At 51.2% G+C, this 20,005-nt stretch overlaps 1 protein-coding gene across 1 annotated transcript in view; it reads right to left on the reverse strand.

The window, feature by feature from the left end:
• Nucleotides 1-20,005, reverse strand: part of CACNA1E (calcium voltage-gated channel subunit alpha1 E) — a 470,804-nt gene that overhangs the window by 286,335 nt on the left and 164,464 nt on the right. The window contains exons 4-5 of the mRNA XM_075997040.1: nt 8,097-8,202; nt 7,208-7,347 (exon numbers count right to left, since the gene is read on the reverse strand). Of these exons, the coding sequence (XP_075853155.1) occupies nt 7,208-7,347; nt 8,097-8,202 (246 nt within the window). The remainder of the gene's footprint in view (nt 1-7,207; nt 7,348-8,096; nt 8,203-20,005) is intronic.

Genomic DNA, 20,005 nt, shown 5'->3' on the forward strand with positions numbered 1-20,005 from the left:
CGCTGCTGTGCTAATACACAGTGCCACCTCACGGTGCTGTGTGAATACCCAGTGCTACCTCACGGTGCTGTGCGAATACCCAGTGCTACCTCACGGTGCTGTGCGAATACCCAGTGCTACCTCACGGTGCTGTGCGAATACCCAGTGCTACCTCACGGTGCTGTGCGAATACCCAGTGCTACCTCACGGTGCTGTGCGAATACCCAGTGCCACCTCACGCTGCTGTGCTAACACACAGTACTACCTCACGGTGCTGTGCGAATACCCAGTGCCACCTCACGGTGCTGTGCTAACACACAGTACTACCTCACGGTGCTGTGCGAATACCCAGTGCTACCTCACGCTGCTGTGCTAACACACAGTACTACCTCACGGTGCTGTGCGAATACCCAGTGCCACCTCACGCTGCTGTGCTAACACACAGTACTACCTCACGGTGCTGTGCGAATACCCAGTGCTACCTCACGGTGCTGTGCGAATACCCAGTGCTACCTCACGGTGCTGTGCGAATACCCAGTGCTACCTCACGGTGCTGTGCGAATACCCAGTGCCACCTCACGCTGCTGTGCTAACACACAGTACTACCTCACGGTGCTGTGCGAATACCCAGTGCCACCTCACGGTGCTGTGCTAACACACAGTACTACCTCACGGTGCTGTGCGAATGCCCAGTGCTACCTCACGGTGCTGTGCGAATACCCAGTGCTACCTCACGGTGCTGTGCGAATACCCAGTGCTACCTCACGGTGCTGTGCGAATACCCAGTGTGACCTCACGGTGCTGTGCGAATAGCCAGTGCCACCTCACGGTGCTGTGCGAATACCCAGTGCCACCTCACGGTGCTGTGCTAACACACAGTGCTACCTCACTGTGCTGTGCGAATAGCCAGTGCTACCTCACGGTGCTGTGCGAATACCCAGTGCTACCTCATGTTGCTGTGCGAATAGCCAGTGCTACCTCACGGTGCTGTGCGAATAGCCAGTGCCACCTCACGCTCCTGTGCGAATATGAATGCGCAGTGCTACCTCACGGTGCTGTGCGAATACCCAGTGCTACCTCACGGTGCTGTGCTAATACTCAGTGCTACCTCATGGTGCTGTGCGAATACGAATACGCAGTGCTACCTCACGGTGCTACTACCCAGTGCTATCCTACCATGACCACAGGGATTTAAATCGGGCTGGGGGCCGGGGACTGCGCTCGCAGCTCCACCCCCGCATCCCAGCCCCTGAGACAGTGCTCCCAGGGGAAACTTGTGCTTTCCTCGATCTCCGCTGCTCGGGAAACTCATGTATTAGGGCGGCCTCCTTACAGAAAACCCTCTAAAAATACCTATCAGTTTATATTTAGCTCCAGATAGCATCCTCCCACCGCAGCTTCAGGCTGAACCGTTTTGCATGTGCCCTGGAGAGACGCCGGCCGTGGGATGGCGGCGCCCAGCGCTGCTGCCGCGCTCCGGGCTCTCCTTGTCCCTGCTCCGCTTCCTTTGTCTCCCCTCTCTCCCCAACTGCGGCTAGGGATGTGGAGGTGGCTCCTTTCTCTTTGCCATGCCTTTCCTCCGAGCTGATTCCAGGGTGAAAAAGAGAAAAGACTCATGCAGCATCCAGAACAGAGTTAGAACCCAACATGCCGCCCGCCGCTCAAAGCCTTCAGTGCCTCCCACTGCCCTCCGGATAAGGTGCGAACTCCTCGGCCGGCCCAGACTAGCCTGCCCGCCTCCCCAGCCTCACCTCCCCAGCCTCGTCTCTCCCTGTTCCACTCAGCGCGTTCCCAGCACCCTCCTACTGCATGCCTCTCCCTCCCTCCACACCCCTACCTCCAGGCTTTTGTGCACAGCGTTCTTTCTCCCAGAAAACCTCTTCTCCTTCCCTGTCCGGCTAAGTCCCATTTAAATGTCACTGCCTTCAAGAAGATGTCCCCAGTGCCACTCAGGGCTAGGTTGGATGCGCTTCTGGGCTCTCATGGCATGTGGCCTCATTCCACCTAGTGGGGGACGTAGCCCCTTCCCAGCCACACTAGAAGCGTGCCCGGCACACTGCGGGTACTCAGCACTCTCTGTTGAGCAAAGCCTGGGCCCTGGGGTGGTGACCACGGCAGAGGAAGGAGCACGAGCCAGGCACAGACACACCTGCCCACCCCCAGAGTCTGCACCACGTACTCCACAGCAAGGGGGTGGTCAAAGCAGGTCACCTGCTGCTGCACAGCTCGCAAAACTGATGGCAGAGCATTTCCTGAGCTGACTTTCATATCTTGATGGGAAAATAGGTAATACCACCAACTTTCCAGAGTTGCTCTGTAACAGCACCGATACTTTAACATGCAATTGAAAATGAAGATTTGCCAGGTAGAAAGGGACGGCATACTTCTCACCACTTGGCCTGAGCCTAAAAACGCACCAGGGAAATAAGGAGAGGAGACTAAATTGCTCCAGCAGCACAGAAGGGCTGGAGCCATCGCAGAGCCTGGGAGGCCGTGTGGCTTAGGGACCCAGACACTCAGGCAAACAGGCCCGGTTCAAATCCCGGCTTTACCACGCACCAATGGGCCTGGACAGGAATCAGGCCTCATGATTCTTACCTAGTAATGCCATTTTTAGGGTTAGGAAAAAATACAAAATAAAAATATATATGCATATGGTAGTCTTTTGTATCTGGTTCAATAAATGGCAACTTTTATTACAGGCCAAAAGCCTGGTGCTTACCCTCCCCCACCTCACCCACAGGCACCTCCAGGAGGTTAGATAATCAGTATTCAGCCCTGCCCCTGCCCCTGCCCCCGCCACCCAGGAAGCTGCCCCCAACCTGGTGAACAGCCCAGGTGACTGGAAGCCCAATACTTCTTCATAGCCTAGGGACTGAGCTCCCAGTTTGCATTTCCCTGGCAACATGAACAGAATACGCACACGGGGCAGTTGTAGGTGTGTGTACAGATGAGAGACGCAGATCATCTGCATCAGCCAGACCCAGGGGAAGGGTGGGAACCTCAGCCCCAGGCCTCCCTGAGCACTCTTTTGTATCCTATAGACAAGTGATTCAGTTCAACCAGCACCGATGAGTACTGACCCACGTGCCAGCACTGGGCACACGGGGATGAACAGGGGTTAAGGCACATCCTCGCCCTCATTGCCCTGTTGTTACCCATGGCTGAGAAGTGCCCTGGAGTTCCCATCCTCCCCTCTCGTTTGCCCTTCTATCCCAGGTACTATAACCTGTTATTAAGATCAATGCATTATAGTGACTTCAGGTAATTTGTAATCCTCCAGGCAGCCTGGCAAGTGTTTAGAAATAGCATCTCCTGAGTTGTTCCCAAAGCAAGAGAGATCCCAGTTTCCGTAAGATAAAAGTTTGTTAAAGGAATGGGAGATTCCACTGTCTTTTGGCAGAAATGACAATACACGAACAGCATTTCCTTCTGCATTCAACAATACTAGTTTTGTTGAATTAATGAATACGTGAATGAAGGAGTGAACAAACCAGCCAATTAATGAAGAAAGCAGCTAATCCAGTCTCTAAGCATCACACCCTGCCACGCCACCAGTTGAGCAGCACGCCTTCTCTGCTGCAGAGCAGGGAGTGTGACCCCAAGCCCGCAGAGGGAAGTGTCAGGACGGACACACGGAGCTCCTGTCCTCTTAACCCACACGTGCAGCCCTGGCTTGGGCTGGGAACATCTGCCTGCCCCTCCCTGAGCTCACCCCACGCTGCTTCGAGGGGACCAAAGGAACGTGCGGTCACAGAGCATGAGACCCACAGAGACCTTGGGGTTGTGAGGTGATGGGTGTTGTGGGAAAAAGAATGTTGAAGAAGGTACTCGGAGCCGGACAACATGGGCTCAAGCCCAGGATCTAGTGCCCACTAGCAAGTCCCGCGCCCTCTCTGATCCAAGCTCGGTCTCTTCATCTGTGAAATGAGGATCGCAGTATCCTTCTATGGGATGATGACGACTAGATGAATTAATGCACCTTAATGCCTTTTCTAAACCATGAATGCCCTCAACTTGCAGCCTACGCATACCCAAAGTTATGAGGTCGGGGTGGTGGCCCAGTCCTCCACCTGCCCCTCTCTCAGCCAAGGTCACTGAGTGCAGTTCTCACACCACGCCGGCTGTCTGACACCTCAGCGCCCACCTCTCAGGGCTCCCCTCCCAGCACGGAGAGCTGAGGAGCTGTGCAGCCTCAGCCCCGAGGCGCTGTCACGCTCCAGCACCTGTCATTCCTCCTGTGCACAAGAGGAAAATGGGAGGCGACACCTGGAGACGAGGTGGGAAGGAAGAGCTGTCAGCAGGGACTGCTGTGGGTGCGATGTCAGGGAGGCAAAGGGGAATGCTGGGGGCCTAGGGTGGGGGCCGCAAGGGCAGGCACAGGAACACCAGCCCTGGATCTGCCATCTCGAAGCAGTTGATCTTGGGCAAATGACTTCTGCCCTTCCCTGGGGACTAGATGACCCGTGTCTAAAGGCTGCTCTGCCTGCCTCGATGGGTGGTATCCCAACACACTTCACGGAATCTAAGACCCCAACAATTGTAAGATGCCCCCAAACTGTATGCACCACTAAGAAAGAAAAAGAAAAATGCTGTCAGTGAAACTATATCATGCCACTATTGTAAGGCACAGGCTGATGACAGAGACGTTCCGGCATGAAAAATGGGCATCTCAGAAGCGAAGCCATGTGTCAGAGGAAAGCACTGTGGAATGTGAGCCGAAATGTGATCATCAGTCCCTATGGGACAGAACTGCAACAGCCCCACAGCCAGGGTCTCAGGAGCCTGCCAGGCCCTTTGCCTGAAGCATATTTGCATGTGAATTAAGGAGACAGAACAGTCCATGCTGGGAAGAGGATTAAGCATGGGTGTGGAGGAGGGGCAGAGGAGTCCTCCTGGTTCAGATGGAGGGCATCGGCCTGCCAGGCCAGCCACTGAGCCAGTCTGAAGAGCCACTAAGAAAGGAAGAGGAGAGGGCTGGGTGCAGAGAGCACCGAGGGGACAAGTGGGCCGGCCAAGCTCAGCCGTGCACGCTCTCCTGCACAGGGACACACAGGGGGACCCACAGGCCCTCTTGGCTGTGCTGACAAAAGGACCCTGCTGACGACTCCACATCTGCTCTCAACCACATCTCGACCCTCACTTGGAGACAAGGATTGGTTGTCCCTTTGCAAGTCTTCTCTTGTCCAGCCAAATGGTCCAGTTCCCATTTGTACCCTGCCCTCACCCACCGCAGTTCCCAGACCCCACACCAGAAGGGCTGGATTCTCCTTTAGGAGTACTGTGATCTGTCAAAATGCCTCATAAAATGTGACATCCAAAAGACGCACTTTGGAGCATCGTTGATAATATTTTATCATAGCAAAAAACAGAAACCAATCGAAGTGTCCAATAACTGCAAAAATGAGAAGCAAGCTGTATACACCTACTTAACAAACTGCTGATCAGTCATTACAGATTTTTACCAAAATATGCAATAACATGTAATATGCTCATACAGTATTAGGGAAAGGCAGCAAAATTACAAGCCTTTGAAAGACAGCGTGCTGAGCATTCAAGGGCTGGAAGGAAAGATCACAAAATAATCCAGAATTTCTCTTAATTAGTGAACTGGTTTTTTTCTTCTTTTGACTGTTCTGTAATGAATATATAATAGTTTAAAATAAAAATGAAAGGGCTAGACAAGAAATTTCAAATGGCCTTTGACACATATGGAACTCAGCAGGACCAAGAATTTACATAAACTTGACGTACAATATATGGTTAGAATACTTGTCTTCTAGATAGAATCAGAACATCTCTAAAAGGCTCACGTTCTCATCAAGGCCTTTTCTAATACAGTATATTAATATGTTATTTATTTTAGAGACATTTAAAACATCACCCAGTGTACTTCTGTACACTGCACTTCCGTATTCCCAAGTATAAACTGTATGTTCGTGTACTAAGTCACATTTAAAACGCAGTAGTAGAATTTTCTTTTAGAAAAATAACCTCCAGAAAATCATTTTGTGAGGCAACAGATATTTTTAAACACACACAGTCAACCCCACTTATCTATTCCCTTCCATCCGCGTGCTCCAGCCCATTACGTCTCCAGCATTTTCTCTTCCACTCAATCTCAATTAGCGTAAAGGTTAAAAACATGAGTACTGTTGTCTATTCCACAAGACAATGAAGAGATGCGATCATTCCCAAGCCCTCACCCTTCTCAGCCCTCACCTAAGCCCCGGTCCTCTGACTAGTGCCTGGAAAAGGTCCTCTCTCCTCCCCTCTCTGTCAGTCATCAAAGTGGCTACATGTTGCCCCATCCTCTCCATTCTAGGTCGCTCTCTTCTGTTCCTGAGGTTTGAACTACTGTGTGCCAGGCACCAGGTAAGGGACTCTCCAGACTACACCGCTTGCTGCCGCATCTACGCGGGACCACTCCCCGCTCCTGCAGGCACCAGCAGGAGCCATCTGACACAAAGATCGACAAGAAATCACAAAAGCCCAGGAAGATATGCTTGTCCCCACGTTCCCAAGGCCCAGAACGTGTGTTGACGATGGCGCCAGGAGAGCCCAACAGCCTGTACTATACCCACTTCCCAAAGAAGGAGCTATCGAATACTTCACTAAAATGCCCCGCCGCCATCTACGCTGCTGTGACCCTGATTCAGCCCTAATGGAGTATTACTGTATTAATTTGCAAGGAAGGATTTATCAAATGTTTTAATGTGGTTCAATTGTATAGTATTAATAAATCTGCGAATCATAAAAAATTTTGTTGTCAGAACACGAGTCTCTATTTTCAGTTCGGAAGATACATCCGGGGTCTTCTCCAGCCCCCCAAAGAAGCTGCACTGGACTGCATCTTCTGGCCCATCTCTTGGGGGTGCCTCTCAGCCTAGGGCAAGCTGCTTGCTTTAGCAAAAAGGCTCACTTTTTGGGTGACATTAGCAAAAATGTCACCCTCCCCAGGGAAGTGGGTGTTCAGCAACCGAGCCAAGCACAGAATGGAAAACGAGAAGCAGCAGCAGCCAGACCTCACTGAGAGTCCCGGGACCTCTGCCTAATGCCACTTACAACTCCTCTTGAGGTGGTTACTGCGGCCCAGCCCCCAGGGGAATCTCACCCCAAAATCTTCTTCTGTCCCCACCCCACAGACCTTCCACCCTGGGCTCCCTGCCCAGCCACTTCAGGACACCAAGCCCACACACAAAGGAGGAGGGAGAGAAAGAGGACTCACCCGCTGAGGACCACGATGAAGTCCATGACATTCCAGCCATTGCGGAGGTACGAACCCTTATGGAAGATGAACCCCAGGGCCACGATTTTGATCCCAGCTTCAAAGCAAAAGATCCCAATGAAATACGGTTCTGTCTTCTCCTGCAGGGGTGAGGAGCAGAGGCACAGTCAGGGGAGGCCTGCACTTTATCACATGCAGACAGGGCCCATTCGGCCACCTCCCCAGTGTCTGTGTTGGGCCTGCCCGCATGCAGGTGGGAAGTTAGGGTGCTGAAGGACAAAGGGGGACCTGCGGACTCTCTGACTCACTGAGTGCAACAGAGCAAGACAGCCCAGGGGAGCAGCCGAGGAAATGGACAGACATGGGGGTCGCACCCAGGGGCTAGACTTCCTCCCCAGGAAGGTCCCTGATGGCCCCAGCTCTGCCCTGAGTCTTCACACAGCCGTAAGGTCACCAGCCTGGCGCTGCTCACCCTCTTTGGGTTTTAAGCAATCTGTTTGCTCTCGTTAGGGGAAATACGTCAGACCTGTGGCTCATTTCTTCAAGGAGAATATGGACGTAAGCATTGAGGAAGTTCATGGCCACAAATACACATGGGCTTGGTGCAGCCTCTGTCCTCTACTGCAAAAGTCCCTTAGGAAGGAGGCGAGGAGCAAATGGGCCACCTCCACCCTTTCTTCTTGCCTGGCTGCGTGCAGTGCAATTGAGCGTTTGTAATGTCCTTGGTTCCCTGCAAACTCCATAGGGTTTATCGTTAACCTGGCCCTCAGCAAAGAGCAAACTCCCCAGGGAACTCACAGGGAGGAGGGCAGGGGAGCATGGTAAGCCCAGGAGAAGGGGACCCTGCAAGACGCAGGCAGCGGGAAGGTGAGAAGGAGGGGGCACGTACCAGTCTTCGGGACATCGGGGTCTTATCGTCCTCAGGAAGATGCTGCTCCAGGGCCAAGACGATGCAGTTGGCAATGATGGTGGCCAGGATCATATACTCAAATGGCGTGGAGAAGGAAGCGTTAAGGAACAAATTCACCAAAGAGAGAGGGAGGCAGCCCCGAAGATGGCCACACACATAAATGCACAAACTTTATCAACCCACATGTGTCTGTGCGGTTTGCACGGTTTACAGGAGCAAGCAGGCGGGCAGGACAGCGGATGGTCCTTAGCGCGTGAAAATTTATGCTTGTTCTCTGAACGCAAAGCATCTTTTCCAAGAAAAGGACGTACGTAGCCACTAAATAATACAGTTAGGCCTATGGCAGACACTCTAGACACAAATCGAATTTAACAACAAATCCAGGAATTAACCAGGGCTGACATGGAAGGGAGAAGAAGGGAGGAAGAAACCTGGCAATGCCACGTTCTCCCCAGGCTTCAAACCGCTGGCCTGTGTAACGAAGTGTAAGCCAAGATCCAGCTGTGGCCGCCAGCTGCTCTCTCTGAGACTCACGTCTGGAGTCCCCTCCTCTAGAACCTCTGCTCAACTGAGTAAAAGAAGAGCCTTTGGAAAAGAAACCATTGTCTCCACGTGAGCTTCCTTCTACTTTAACATCCAACTCAGAAGAACACTTCGTGGGGCCAGGAGGAGATTGCTTTGGCCCAGCTTGTCCTCCCCGAGTGCCTGTGTCTACAGGAAACAGAGAGACGCATCAGGAGCCCGAATCCAGGAAGGCAAAGTCCTGGCCTCTGGGAACCAAACTACAAATTAATGGATGCAGGCTTTTTTCTGTTACATTCTTGTGAACACAGGTGACGGGCTCCCTGTGCCTTTCTGAAGAGCAGGACTGTGACTCAGGTGCCAGCATCCTGACTCCCGGGAAGGTCTTCCGCAAGCTCAGAGGGAGGTGGGAGGGACTGTTAGGAAACAGAGACAGAGGGATTTCACCTTGGGATTTCATCTGTAACCACTGTTATGACAAACAAAAGCAGGCTGTTATAAAATGGTCTTGCTGAGCAACCTGTGCTCTGGAAGATTCTGGAATTGGGCAGGAAAGAAGAGTAGTAGATCTTGCGAAGTGAGGGGAAGGGAAAGGAAGGGACCATTCTTGTCTCCCCGAGTACCAGGCTGACTGTGTCTGACATAGGGCCCTCCCCGGGGAGCACAGAAGGAGGGCAGGTCATGACTGTGTTCCTGACACCCCTCAGCTGTGACACTGAGGGTGTCTCTGAGGAGGGCAGGGCATGCAAGCGAGTGTGAGCTGCCCACCAGCTGCTCCTGTCCTGGTGCCGGCACGGGAGGCTGCAGGGCAGAGAGGCTGACTGTGCGTGAGCCTCAAGTCCCCTAATCCTCGTGTGGCAGTGCCACCTCCTCCCCCATGACCATGCAGCCCTAAGCCACACTCATCCTCCTCCGCCAGCTGGCCAGCGGCTGACCTTCCTTCCCACACACTCCCGACACTCACACAGCGCCCAGACCCCAGGACGGCTCTGCTGGCCGCCGCTGCCCTGTGGCTCAGCCCCTGGATCTGAAAACGGATGGGCCTGGGGACGCCAGAGCCCTGCCCCCACCCCTCTGTGCAGGCCCAGAGCCTGCCCAGGGCCACCAGCCCCCACTGCTCACAGGGGGAAGACTCCTCCCCTCCCATCATGGGCTCCAGCCCAGAGCTCTGAGGACATGCAGAGCAACCAGACATCACCCCAGGCCCCAGTGTCCCGTTCGGAGCAGTCCAGGTTGTCCTGGGCCTGGAGCAGACACCCAGAATCCCCAGACTCAGCCAGTAAAATAAAGACGGGGACACGGCAGAATCATGCCTAGGGGACGGGTGCAGAAAGGGACTGATAACACGCCTATATGTCACTGGCGAGTGACACAGGAAGTTGAGGGCATTTCGGGCAGTGTTCCCAAAGTGCAGGCCCTGAAATGCTAGGGCTGCAGGAACTTGCAATCAGGTCAAAGAGGGAAGGCTGGGGTAAGTTGAGCAGGCTTCTCCCCAGCAGGACTTCTCAGAGCCTTTAATACGATCGTATACAGTGTGCACTCGCCCTCCCCACGCACAGACACACAGACATGGCTCCCAAACTGCTTCGCCACGTAACTCTTTTTTCAGAGTATCTCTCTTGGGAATGGTGTCCCTGGGGACATATTTGGGAAGGCCTGACACACAGGCAGGTCTTCCTGCCAGTGTCCAAAATTAGGGGAGGAGGGCCGGGGGCTCTGAGTAGAGCAAAACCAAGGCCTCTTCCACATCAGCCCCTGTCCTAGTTCCTAACAAAAGTGTTCACAGAAGTGGGGGGCTCACCTTCCTTGGCTGGAAGTGTCCCCCACGCAAGCTCAGAACCCTGCTCGGCAGGTCCCGGGAGCCCAGTGCCCCGCCTGGGAGGTGGCACTGGGAACACGCTCTTTCTCACTCAAGCTCAGACCTCTGAGCTCTCAGAGTCTGCATGGAGTCTGCGACAGCTGTGTGAGATGGGGTCTTCTTCCCTGAAACCCCGAAAGCGACAGCCACAGGCTCAAAAGCCGATAAGCTCTCAGTGCTGCACGCGCCGGCAAGGTGCGCCTCCCAGGCTCTCCACCCACGATGTTTGCCTGGACCGTGGCCACGCCCTGCTACCCCATTCTCTGCTCCCATGCCCACACCTGCATTCTCCTAGCCAGGTAATCCCAACATACTGCTCCCTGCTAGGAGATTCGAGTTCATCTGGCCCAGAACATCCACATGTAGATATGTGAGTTTTGTCGGGGCACAGGTGGACGGGCGAAGGTGTGGCCATGGCCACTGCAGGATGCTCGGGGCAGGAGAATGGCTCTTGGCCCAGGTGCCGACAAGCCACCTCCCTGTGACTGGCCAGGTGTCTGGAGGGTGGGAATTCATGAGGTCTCAATGAATGGCGCTACCCCAAGCCCTGAAGGCTATAGTCTAAAGGTGGCATTTGGCAATTTGCTTTCTCCCCAGCCAGCTCCTCTGCTCTCAGCCTCATGTCTAAGGACCCATCAGAGCAACGAAACTTTGGCCTCATTTTTTTTTTTTTTTTGCTTAAAATTCTTAAAACTGTGCAGATGCACATACCCCTGACAAAGATGTCACCTTCAGCCTTACAGGTCATCAAGACCTCAGGATGAGTTCACGTCTGGGTTAATGAAGAACTGGAGTTGAGCCTAGGGAAAGTCATGGTCTGTGGGCCTGACGAAAGGAAGAACAGCAGCGGGAAACCCTGAGGGAGGTGACAGAAGGGAACACCCAGGTCCATCTGGGCCAGCCCTCTCCCTTACAACCCCGTTCTCAACCTCTTCTCCATTTCCCTTCCTGAAGGAAGCACAGAGAACGGGCATTTACCTTGTGATGGTTTTGCCACTGCCTGCGATGGCCTTCTCCTTTCTGTCGTACATCCAGACCAAGCTGAAATGCCACCTTGTCTGTAAAGGTTTCTCCCTGTGCCCCATAGCTCTTTGCATTGTGTAATTTTATTACTTCTTCTCCTATTTAAATCCCCAAGAAACTATGCCTTGATAGCAGGCATTTTGTTCATCTCTCTACTGCCATGCTTAGCAGAGCCCTGGTACACAGTAGGAGCTTAATCAGCATTAAATGCAGTATGGATGAATGTGAGGCGTCCCCTTAGCCAGGCAGCTTTCTAAAGAACCATTGTAAAGGCAGGGTTTTGTCACTCACTGTGGCTCAGGCCGGGGCTCCTGCTCACTCACCCCCACCCGGGGGCCCGTTTCTCCCCAGCAGCAAAACGTCACACCCAATAGAGCCGACTCTGCTGTGTCTCCAAAGGGCAGAGCCTGGGTGGCAAATAATGGCCCTGTGGTCAAGCCAGCGCACCTTGCACACTGGACAGAGACATGACTTGGAAAGGCCTAAGGCAGCTCCAAGTTGCCACATCCTCAAAGAACACCCCCCTCCTGGTAATCACAACCAGGGACAGGATGAACATCTGTCCAGGACTCTGGTTCCTTCTGCCTAAGCATTTACCGACGACCATTACATTCTGTGCCTGACACTAAACAGATTTTGGAAAAGAATGTCTATCCCTGGGCTGGGCGCAGTGGCTCACACCTGTAATCCTAGCACTCGGGGAGGCTGAGGCAGGTGGATCACTCAAGGTCAGGAATTCAAGACCAGCCTGAGCAAGAGGGAGACCCCTGTCACTACTATAGAAAAAATTAGCCAGGCATGGTGGCCCGTGCCTGTAGTCCCAGCTACTCAGGAGGCTGAGGCAGGAGGATCCCTTAAGCCCAGGAGTTTGAGGTTGCTCTGAACTAGGCTGACACCACGGCACTCTAGCCCGGACAACAGAGTGAGACTGTCTCAAAAAAAAAAAAATCCCTGGTGTCCAGATGGTTTGTGTTTTGAGATCTTGAACAAATGGAGCTCATGGGGCAGTGAGGCCCGTGTCACTCACCTCTGCCTCTCTGTGTCCAGTGCTATACTTGGCATATAGTGGGCACTGAGGAACTGTTATTTAATTAACCAATTAATACCGAATTGATAGATGACTAGTGTAGGGAAACCAGAGCCAGAGGCATCCAGACAAAAGGTAGCCCGTATCCTCTCTACATGGGTGGTACCCATTTCAACTTTTTGTGCTGTACACTGTGGACACACATTATCTATTTTAAAAAAGAAAACGAAAAGAAGCCAGCATGTATAGAAGATCCCTTTAATGTTGACAGAGAGAGAGAAGAAGAAATCCTGTCTTGCTGGAAGGATAATGAGTTGTCTCTGGGTAGTAGGGTTATTTACAATTGCTTCTTTATCTACCGTCTGAGTGTGGAAATGAGCAGTATCAATTCATAATCATAAAATCAATTAAAGCTATACGTATTCTGGGGAAAAACAACAACAACACAGAAATGCATCCCCCCCCAAAAGTAAAGAGGAAGGCGACAGTCATAGAAATCTCAGAAAAGATTTCTGAGGATCAAATGCCAGAGCATAAAGGGACTGGACCAAATGAGGAAATGACCATGAAAGCGCTTTGAAACCTGCAAAGGACGCCTCCCCTCCCGGACATCTCCTGCTCACCAGGGCCTCATTTCACAAACTTTCCTGGCAACCTTCCCAAACACCCCTTCGCTGCTCTCTCTCCCCGAGCCGTTAATGAGGGCCTATGTCGCTCCTACTTTCCCTTTCCTGTCTAGCAGCTTCAAGACAATCATTAGGGAAATGATAAAAATAGGTTCACTTATTGATTTATCTCCTTTACCCAATGCTCCTTCCTTCGAATGGTTGACTTGTTTCCTTAGCAACACAGCTAATTCGAGCAGCGCTGCTCGGCCTGCACACCTGCCATTTGTTCACTTCCTTCTTCCAGTGCAGAAGGCTGGGGCAAGGGTGGCATGCCGGCTCTGCTGTCAACAGTGCCCTGGAGGCCTGGCCCGGAGCACAGCCGCTCCCCTGCCAGACTGCACAGCCCCCCTGTCCCCACCGCTCAGGTATGGATCTGCAGGTGCAGGCCTAGGGGGAACTTAGGCCCCAGGTGGCAAATGTCAGGTACCCCAGGGCAAACATGCATCTCTGTCACCACCAGGGGGTTCACCCCAGACCCTTCTGGCTCAGCTGTTCCTCCCAGAGCATCTGGCTTCAGAACACTGAGAGACTGTGCTCTCAGGGACCAGCAGGGACAGGCAGGCTGATAGAACGCTGAGCCCTCCCCGACTCCGGGCCTAATGAAGAATATGCTTCTTAGGGGAGCAGGCTATGGCCACTCAGGCACTTTCTAGAAACTCCTGGGGGAATCTAGAAGAGCCCGAAGTCTCAGGGAGGCACGTCTTAGCCCCCTTCACCTTACCCAGGCCCAGAACAATCTCCCTACAGGAAGATCTGTCTCCTCTTCTCCCTCCGGCCTCCCGTGTTCGGATGTCTAATTCTAAGAGATGTAACAATCTCAGAGGATGGCCTGGTCACCTCTGTGTGTGACTTTCCATCCCTTCGTCACCTGCACATAAATATCAGTAATAAGTGGACATCGACTCAAAGACACTAGCAAGGAAAGGGCCTTGCCTAGTCTGGGATTCCCTCAAAGCACCATGCCAAAGAGACACTGAAATATGAACAATAGTGAAATGCAGCTATCCAAGGCTTCCAGGTGACTTCTCTTACATGAGAAGGTTCAAAATCTGCCTTGAGACAAGGAATGCAAGGGAAAAAATGTAGTGTGGCCATGGGAAACCACAGCCCAGGCTCTCGCTTCAACACCTGTCCTGACAGAGCACTCAAGAGTTGAGCAAGGCCACCACCAACCATTTGCACAGAACCAAACGAGAAATAGAAAAAGATCAACACCTAAAATGGTACAGGAACATGAGAGCCCTCTGGAAACTGTAAGTTGATACACAAATGCACAGTCACTTTCATTATTCCATTCAATCAATCTTTAAGCATCTGCTGTGGCTTGAAGCTTTGGGGAAAGCATCTGTTAGTGGTCACAGCCTCCAGGAGTGGGCTGGCTGGTTGCAGCCATGGGCTGGCATCAAGGAGACCCATTCAACCAAGGATTTAGAAGAAAATTATGGTAATGGGCCTCTGAGAAGAGAGCGAAGACATTTGGCTCAGAATCTCCTGGGAATACGGAAAGCACTTCCAAACACCAGTCCCAAGAGAAGGATATATGAGGCTGATGGCTCTGACGCAATCTCACCCAGCGATTAGAGGGGACATTAATCACACCCAAGGCCAGAGCTAAGAACAGGAGGGGTTGAACCACCACAGAAGTCTGGCTCCAGCTCCTACAGACCCTAATGGCAATGCAGTGAGATCATGCTGGTGAGATCATACCCCTCTCGCCTGAGCCCACTGAGGAAGACACATCTGTCCTGGAGGCATGAGTAATATGGAAGAGACAGGACCTTGTACCTCAAAACCCAGACACAGAGATAGTTACAACCATGGCTTCAACAGAGTGTGTCTGCATCCCTCACAGTCTCCCTCACCCCTCCTAGCGGCAGATATTCTTACAGGAATCTCTGCCTCCTAACCTGTCTGTCTATACACGCCAGGAGTGCAGTTCTGCAACCCTTCATAGTCTGAATGGAAAATAGAAACCAGCCCCTTTAAAACAGGCCCGGGGCCAGCTTCCCTCCTGGAGGGACGTTTCACCTTTTCTCCCAAACGTGGCATAAAGTGAGGATGAAACTGAAAAGATGGAGATGCACGAGGGTTGTCTAACACCTCTCAGCAAGCTGCTCCGCTCTGCCCAGGCAAGAGGCTCAGGGTAAAGAGGTCAGCCATGGCCCAGGGGTCTCGGTCCCAAGGTCAATGTGTTCCCCATGGCTCCTTCTGGACTCGTGGTCACTCCTACAGCTGACCTGGCAGGACACAACAGCCCAAAGGAGACCAACCCAGAAAAGAGAACAAACAGAAGGGCCTATATTCCTGGAGGTGCCGAGGGGCTACTGATGAACTTTTCAATTTCCTGAAAATAAATGTTAATCTCCTGAATCTCTCAATGCATCCTCAGGGTAAGCCCCACCCTTAACACCATTTCAATCTTCTTTCTCAGTCCTTACTTTTTGGTTTCCAGTGTCTGTCCTGGGCTGAGCAGCAGGAGCCACACGTCACCTCCAAAGGGCAGGAGGGCCAAACCCCTGTGCTTCTCCACGTGACAGACATCAGTGCACATCGCTGGCCACAGACCTGGAAATCCACACTGTAACCCCCCAGCACCCCCACAGCAGGAGAAACACACTGTTAACAAGCAGAAAAACAAGATAGAAGGTTCCACACACTCCATATTGTCCCATTTCATTATCTCATTGCTTTCCTTAGTGTAATTTTTCTCACCACCCAACCTCGTCTTAAGAAAAGAAAAAAAAAATCAGATTGAAAAACCAAGCCCCTTTTCTTTTTTTAAAACAAAACAAAACAAAAATGCATCATGTGACTTCCAGCCTTAACATCAGTTTTTTAACTTTGGTTTCCATGGTGGTGGGATGCAACCTGCCATCACCATGACAACAGCTGCCTCTGTTCAAATTCACCATCTGACAGGCAGTCCTGAGCATTCACATACACACCTCTCTCCTTCCTAAGCTCTCTCTCTCCTGTCTCTTTTTCTCTGGCTGTCAAGAAGATGGAAATGCCATTACACCTACTCCTAAAGACTTAAATCCTAGTGAATGAAAAAACAAAGAAAGCAATACTGAGAATATAACATAGAAGCCAAGAACCCCCCAAAAGGCCTTTTGTTTGCCAGTACAGCCCCACTGCTCAGTTATGGAGGTCAGTGGACTCAGTTACTCAAAACACAAGACCACAAGCATGGCCCTTTTCATGCTGGCTTTGAAGTCCAAACTCTCATTACTTTTGGACCAAAGAACTCCCATCTGACTCCCAGGACCCTGCCCTCTACATAAAATGACAGAAAGGAAGGGCACTGTATTGCTACTTTGGTGAACCAATACTGAGGTCACTTCCAGACCTGCGCCCTGATTCCCAGAGGACGAGGCGTGCTGGCTCTAGAAATCCGGACGGCACTGGCTTCCTTCCTCCTCTTGCCGTGTGCACCCCTTCCAGCCACAGACAGCTGGAAAAGTCTTAACAAATTCATCTGTTATGTGTCTAACTGGAGCCTGTGCTCGCAGCACTGTTATTCGACACTGTTTTGGCGATCAGGAGACAAATGATTGAATGCTACAGAAGAGAGAAGAAAGAAAAGGGGAACATTAAAAGCCTCTGGAAGAAAACAAAACAGCAGTGGGAAAATTACCTGTTTCAGGAACCAGAATGTGTGTTTTGATGACACTCTGAAGAATGTGAGCCCGTCAAGAGTTCTGGCAGCTGCATGCGTTTTAGGGAGGAAGGGTGGCAGCTGCGATCGGCGACCACACCCGAGACCGCACCCTGCTCCGTACCCACACGGGCACCACAGGCGTCACATGGAACTCGATGGAGAAGGAAAATGAAAGAATCCATAGATCATCTCTGGAAGAATTTCTGTTTCCCTTTGAAAACTCTGCAACCGTACCCCAGTGTTCAGAGACACCTACTGAGCCTGCAAACCACATGAGGAAATGATGACAAAACCAAGGACACTCAGCTTGGAAAGGGACGACTTGAGAAGGATATCACAGCTCCTCAAATATCTGAAGGGCTAGCTCGCAATAGGAGGCTGAGATGTTTTCTCGGTTATTCCAGAGGGTGAGACCAAGACCCAGAGGGTGGCATCCACGCCCACTGGCAGATCGGGACAATACAGAGAACGGCCACTGTTCCAGTATGACGGAAGACCAGACCAGCCAGTTTCAGTGCGCCGCTTACTACAACTTCCGCCTCCTGGGAGATTGCCAAGGATGTTGAGGAGGAGATTCCTGCATTTGATGGCAGTTGTGCTGGGCCCGCCTCCTACGAGTACAGGGTTAACTAACCAGATAGGAAGCAAGGGCAGTGAGTCTTCAGTCACTTGCTCAGGGACCTCCTGGACAAGCCTGACCTGCTCTGTCCCTTAGCCAGACCTGCATTCGGGAAGTCAAGAGCATCACCCTCATGGCAGAAGGCTGTCGCCTGTGCAGCTGGAGGTGTGCCAGAAGCAGCCACAGGTGAATGGTTTAGCCAATGCAGTGAGACCTAAGAATGAATCACCCCATTCTCTCAGGCTGAATTCTGGGATACCCGGGGCACTCGAGCTATTTCCCCATAGCCTGCGAGGGAACTGAGAGGGACCGGCCAAGCCATGTGATCAAAGCACGCAGAAAAGAAACAGAAACAAATCAGGCAACAGGCTCACCTCTTACTCTAGATCGGTGCATCTCAGTCTTGGCTGAACTCTAGAATCACTTGGAAAGCTTTTAAAAATTAAGAATACAGTTATGCTATATCCAGAAATTTTGATTCAATTTGTCTTGACCGCAGTTGGGGGCATCAGCCATTTCTGGAAGTTTCCAGGCTGACTCTAATGTGCAGCTAGTGAGAGGAACACTGCTTTTGATGCAGGAGGCCGTGAAAGCTAATGCTGTCCTCAAATCAGGTGAGATAACAATGGCAGAAACCAGAGTCCCAGAGGCACCTTGGAGTCCGAGTAACTATTCCAACACACTCACTTTATAGATGTGCATAGTAAGACCAGAGCCAGGGCTAGAAACCCTTCTGGACTCTCTGCACCATATCCTGAAAGCTTGGGAAACTATTACCAGAACAATCAAATAAAACTCTCTGGCCTCTGAACTTGAATTAAGGATTCTAAAAGAAAGGGATTATTCTATCTGAACTTACTTCCTCCTTTCCTGAGCTACTCAATTGCTCTCAAGGAGCACATCTCCAGGTAGGCTATGGATAGTTTACCTTTCTCAGGGTCACTGAAGAGCCCAGCAAACATTCTGAAACAAGTTGTTGCCTGAGCATCCATTCATTCTCCCATGTGCTGCAGCCTAGTCTTGGTTTTACCCTGGTTTTATCCTGTCTGTGGAGCCTACACTATCCTTTCGTAAAATTCTCCTGCAACACACTTGAGAAAGGAGAATATTAACCACAGTTCTGAATCAATGTTTCCCATTCTCACTGAATTTGCTTCGCCTCTATAAATTATCTTTTTTGTTTTAAGAGATGGGGTCTTACTATGTTGCACAGGCTGATCTGGAACTCCTGGCCTCAAGTGATCCTCCCACCTCAGCCTCCCTCCTCAATAACTCGGATTACAGCCCTAAGCCACTGCATCCAGCTCTGAATTATCCTTCTCTTGTCCAGTCCTACTTTTTCTTACTTAAATCTCTTCTTATGAATCATGTTCCTCATATCCAACCCCCTATGCCCCAAGAGAAACACCAAAAAATGCATACTTGCTAACTAATAAAAGGATGAAGAAGCTCCAGGGGAGCATGAGGGGCTAGAGTGAAAATGACTGAGCAGAGGAAAGAAAAGAGAAAATGTGGTAAGAGGAGCCCAGCACCTAGTCAGGAGCCCAGGTTCTAGTCCCTGTGTGTCATTTATTGAGAAACTTGTGGCAACTCACTTAACTTCTCTGGCCTTCAGTTTTCTTGCAGGTAAATAAAAGTTTGATCAGAGTTTCTCCCAGGTCCCTATAACTCTACTATTCCATTATCCTGCGGTGCTAAGGGGGACCATCCTGGGAGGAGGAGTAGGGAGAAAGGATGAGCACCCCTTGCTATTATAAAATCAAGACAAGCCATTTTTGGTGAAGCTACTAATGAGGACACCTGACAATAATGCTCAACAGGGAAATCCTGGCACACCTAGGAACACCTTGAGCACATCTAAAGTCCATGGAAAGAATGACCAGCTGGATGAGCTAGAAACTTCTCTAATAGTTAGTAAATGAAAAGTTAGAATCTTCATAAAGCTGGCCTGTGGGGGAGCAAAGGGCAGCTTTTCCATAAACCTATTGTAAGCTTTTTCTACACTCTCTATCAGCATAGGAGAGTCTCTTTTGCAGCCTCCCTACACCCCAACCCCCATTTCCTTAAGAAGCTGCAAAGGCAGTAGCATTCAGTACATGAAATTTCAAGAAAAGGTCGAGAAAGCTGCCACCTCCACACTGCAACTCACACTATGGGGACCCCAGAACAGAGGAGACTGAGGTAAGCATCTCTGAGGGCTGGAAAAAAGAAAATGGACTTTAAATGCTAATATTGAAAGGGAAACTGGCATTTCCAAATGAAAGGCCCTCTGCAGAGTGAGAAAAGAATTGTGCCACTGGCGTTTTGGGGGAGGGAAGACAAAAGAGCAAAGATCCCAGATTCCAACTCAAGTTTGCATTCCAATGACAAAGGGCATGAAGTCTCAGATCCATTTCATGAGGAACATGATGATAGGTAAGAGATCTTTGCTCTTCTCCCAGCTATGGATCCTTCACTCCTCCATGGATTTAGCCTCACTCCCAATGGGTGCTGCAGATGCACATAAGCGG

This window comes from Microcebus murinus, chromosome 23 (genome assembly GCF_040939455.1).
Source record: "Microcebus murinus isolate Inina chromosome 23, M.murinus_Inina_mat1.0, whole genome shotgun sequence".
In the NCBI taxonomy this organism is placed as follows: domain Eukaryota; kingdom Metazoa; phylum Chordata; class Mammalia; order Primates; family Cheirogaleidae; genus Microcebus; species Microcebus murinus.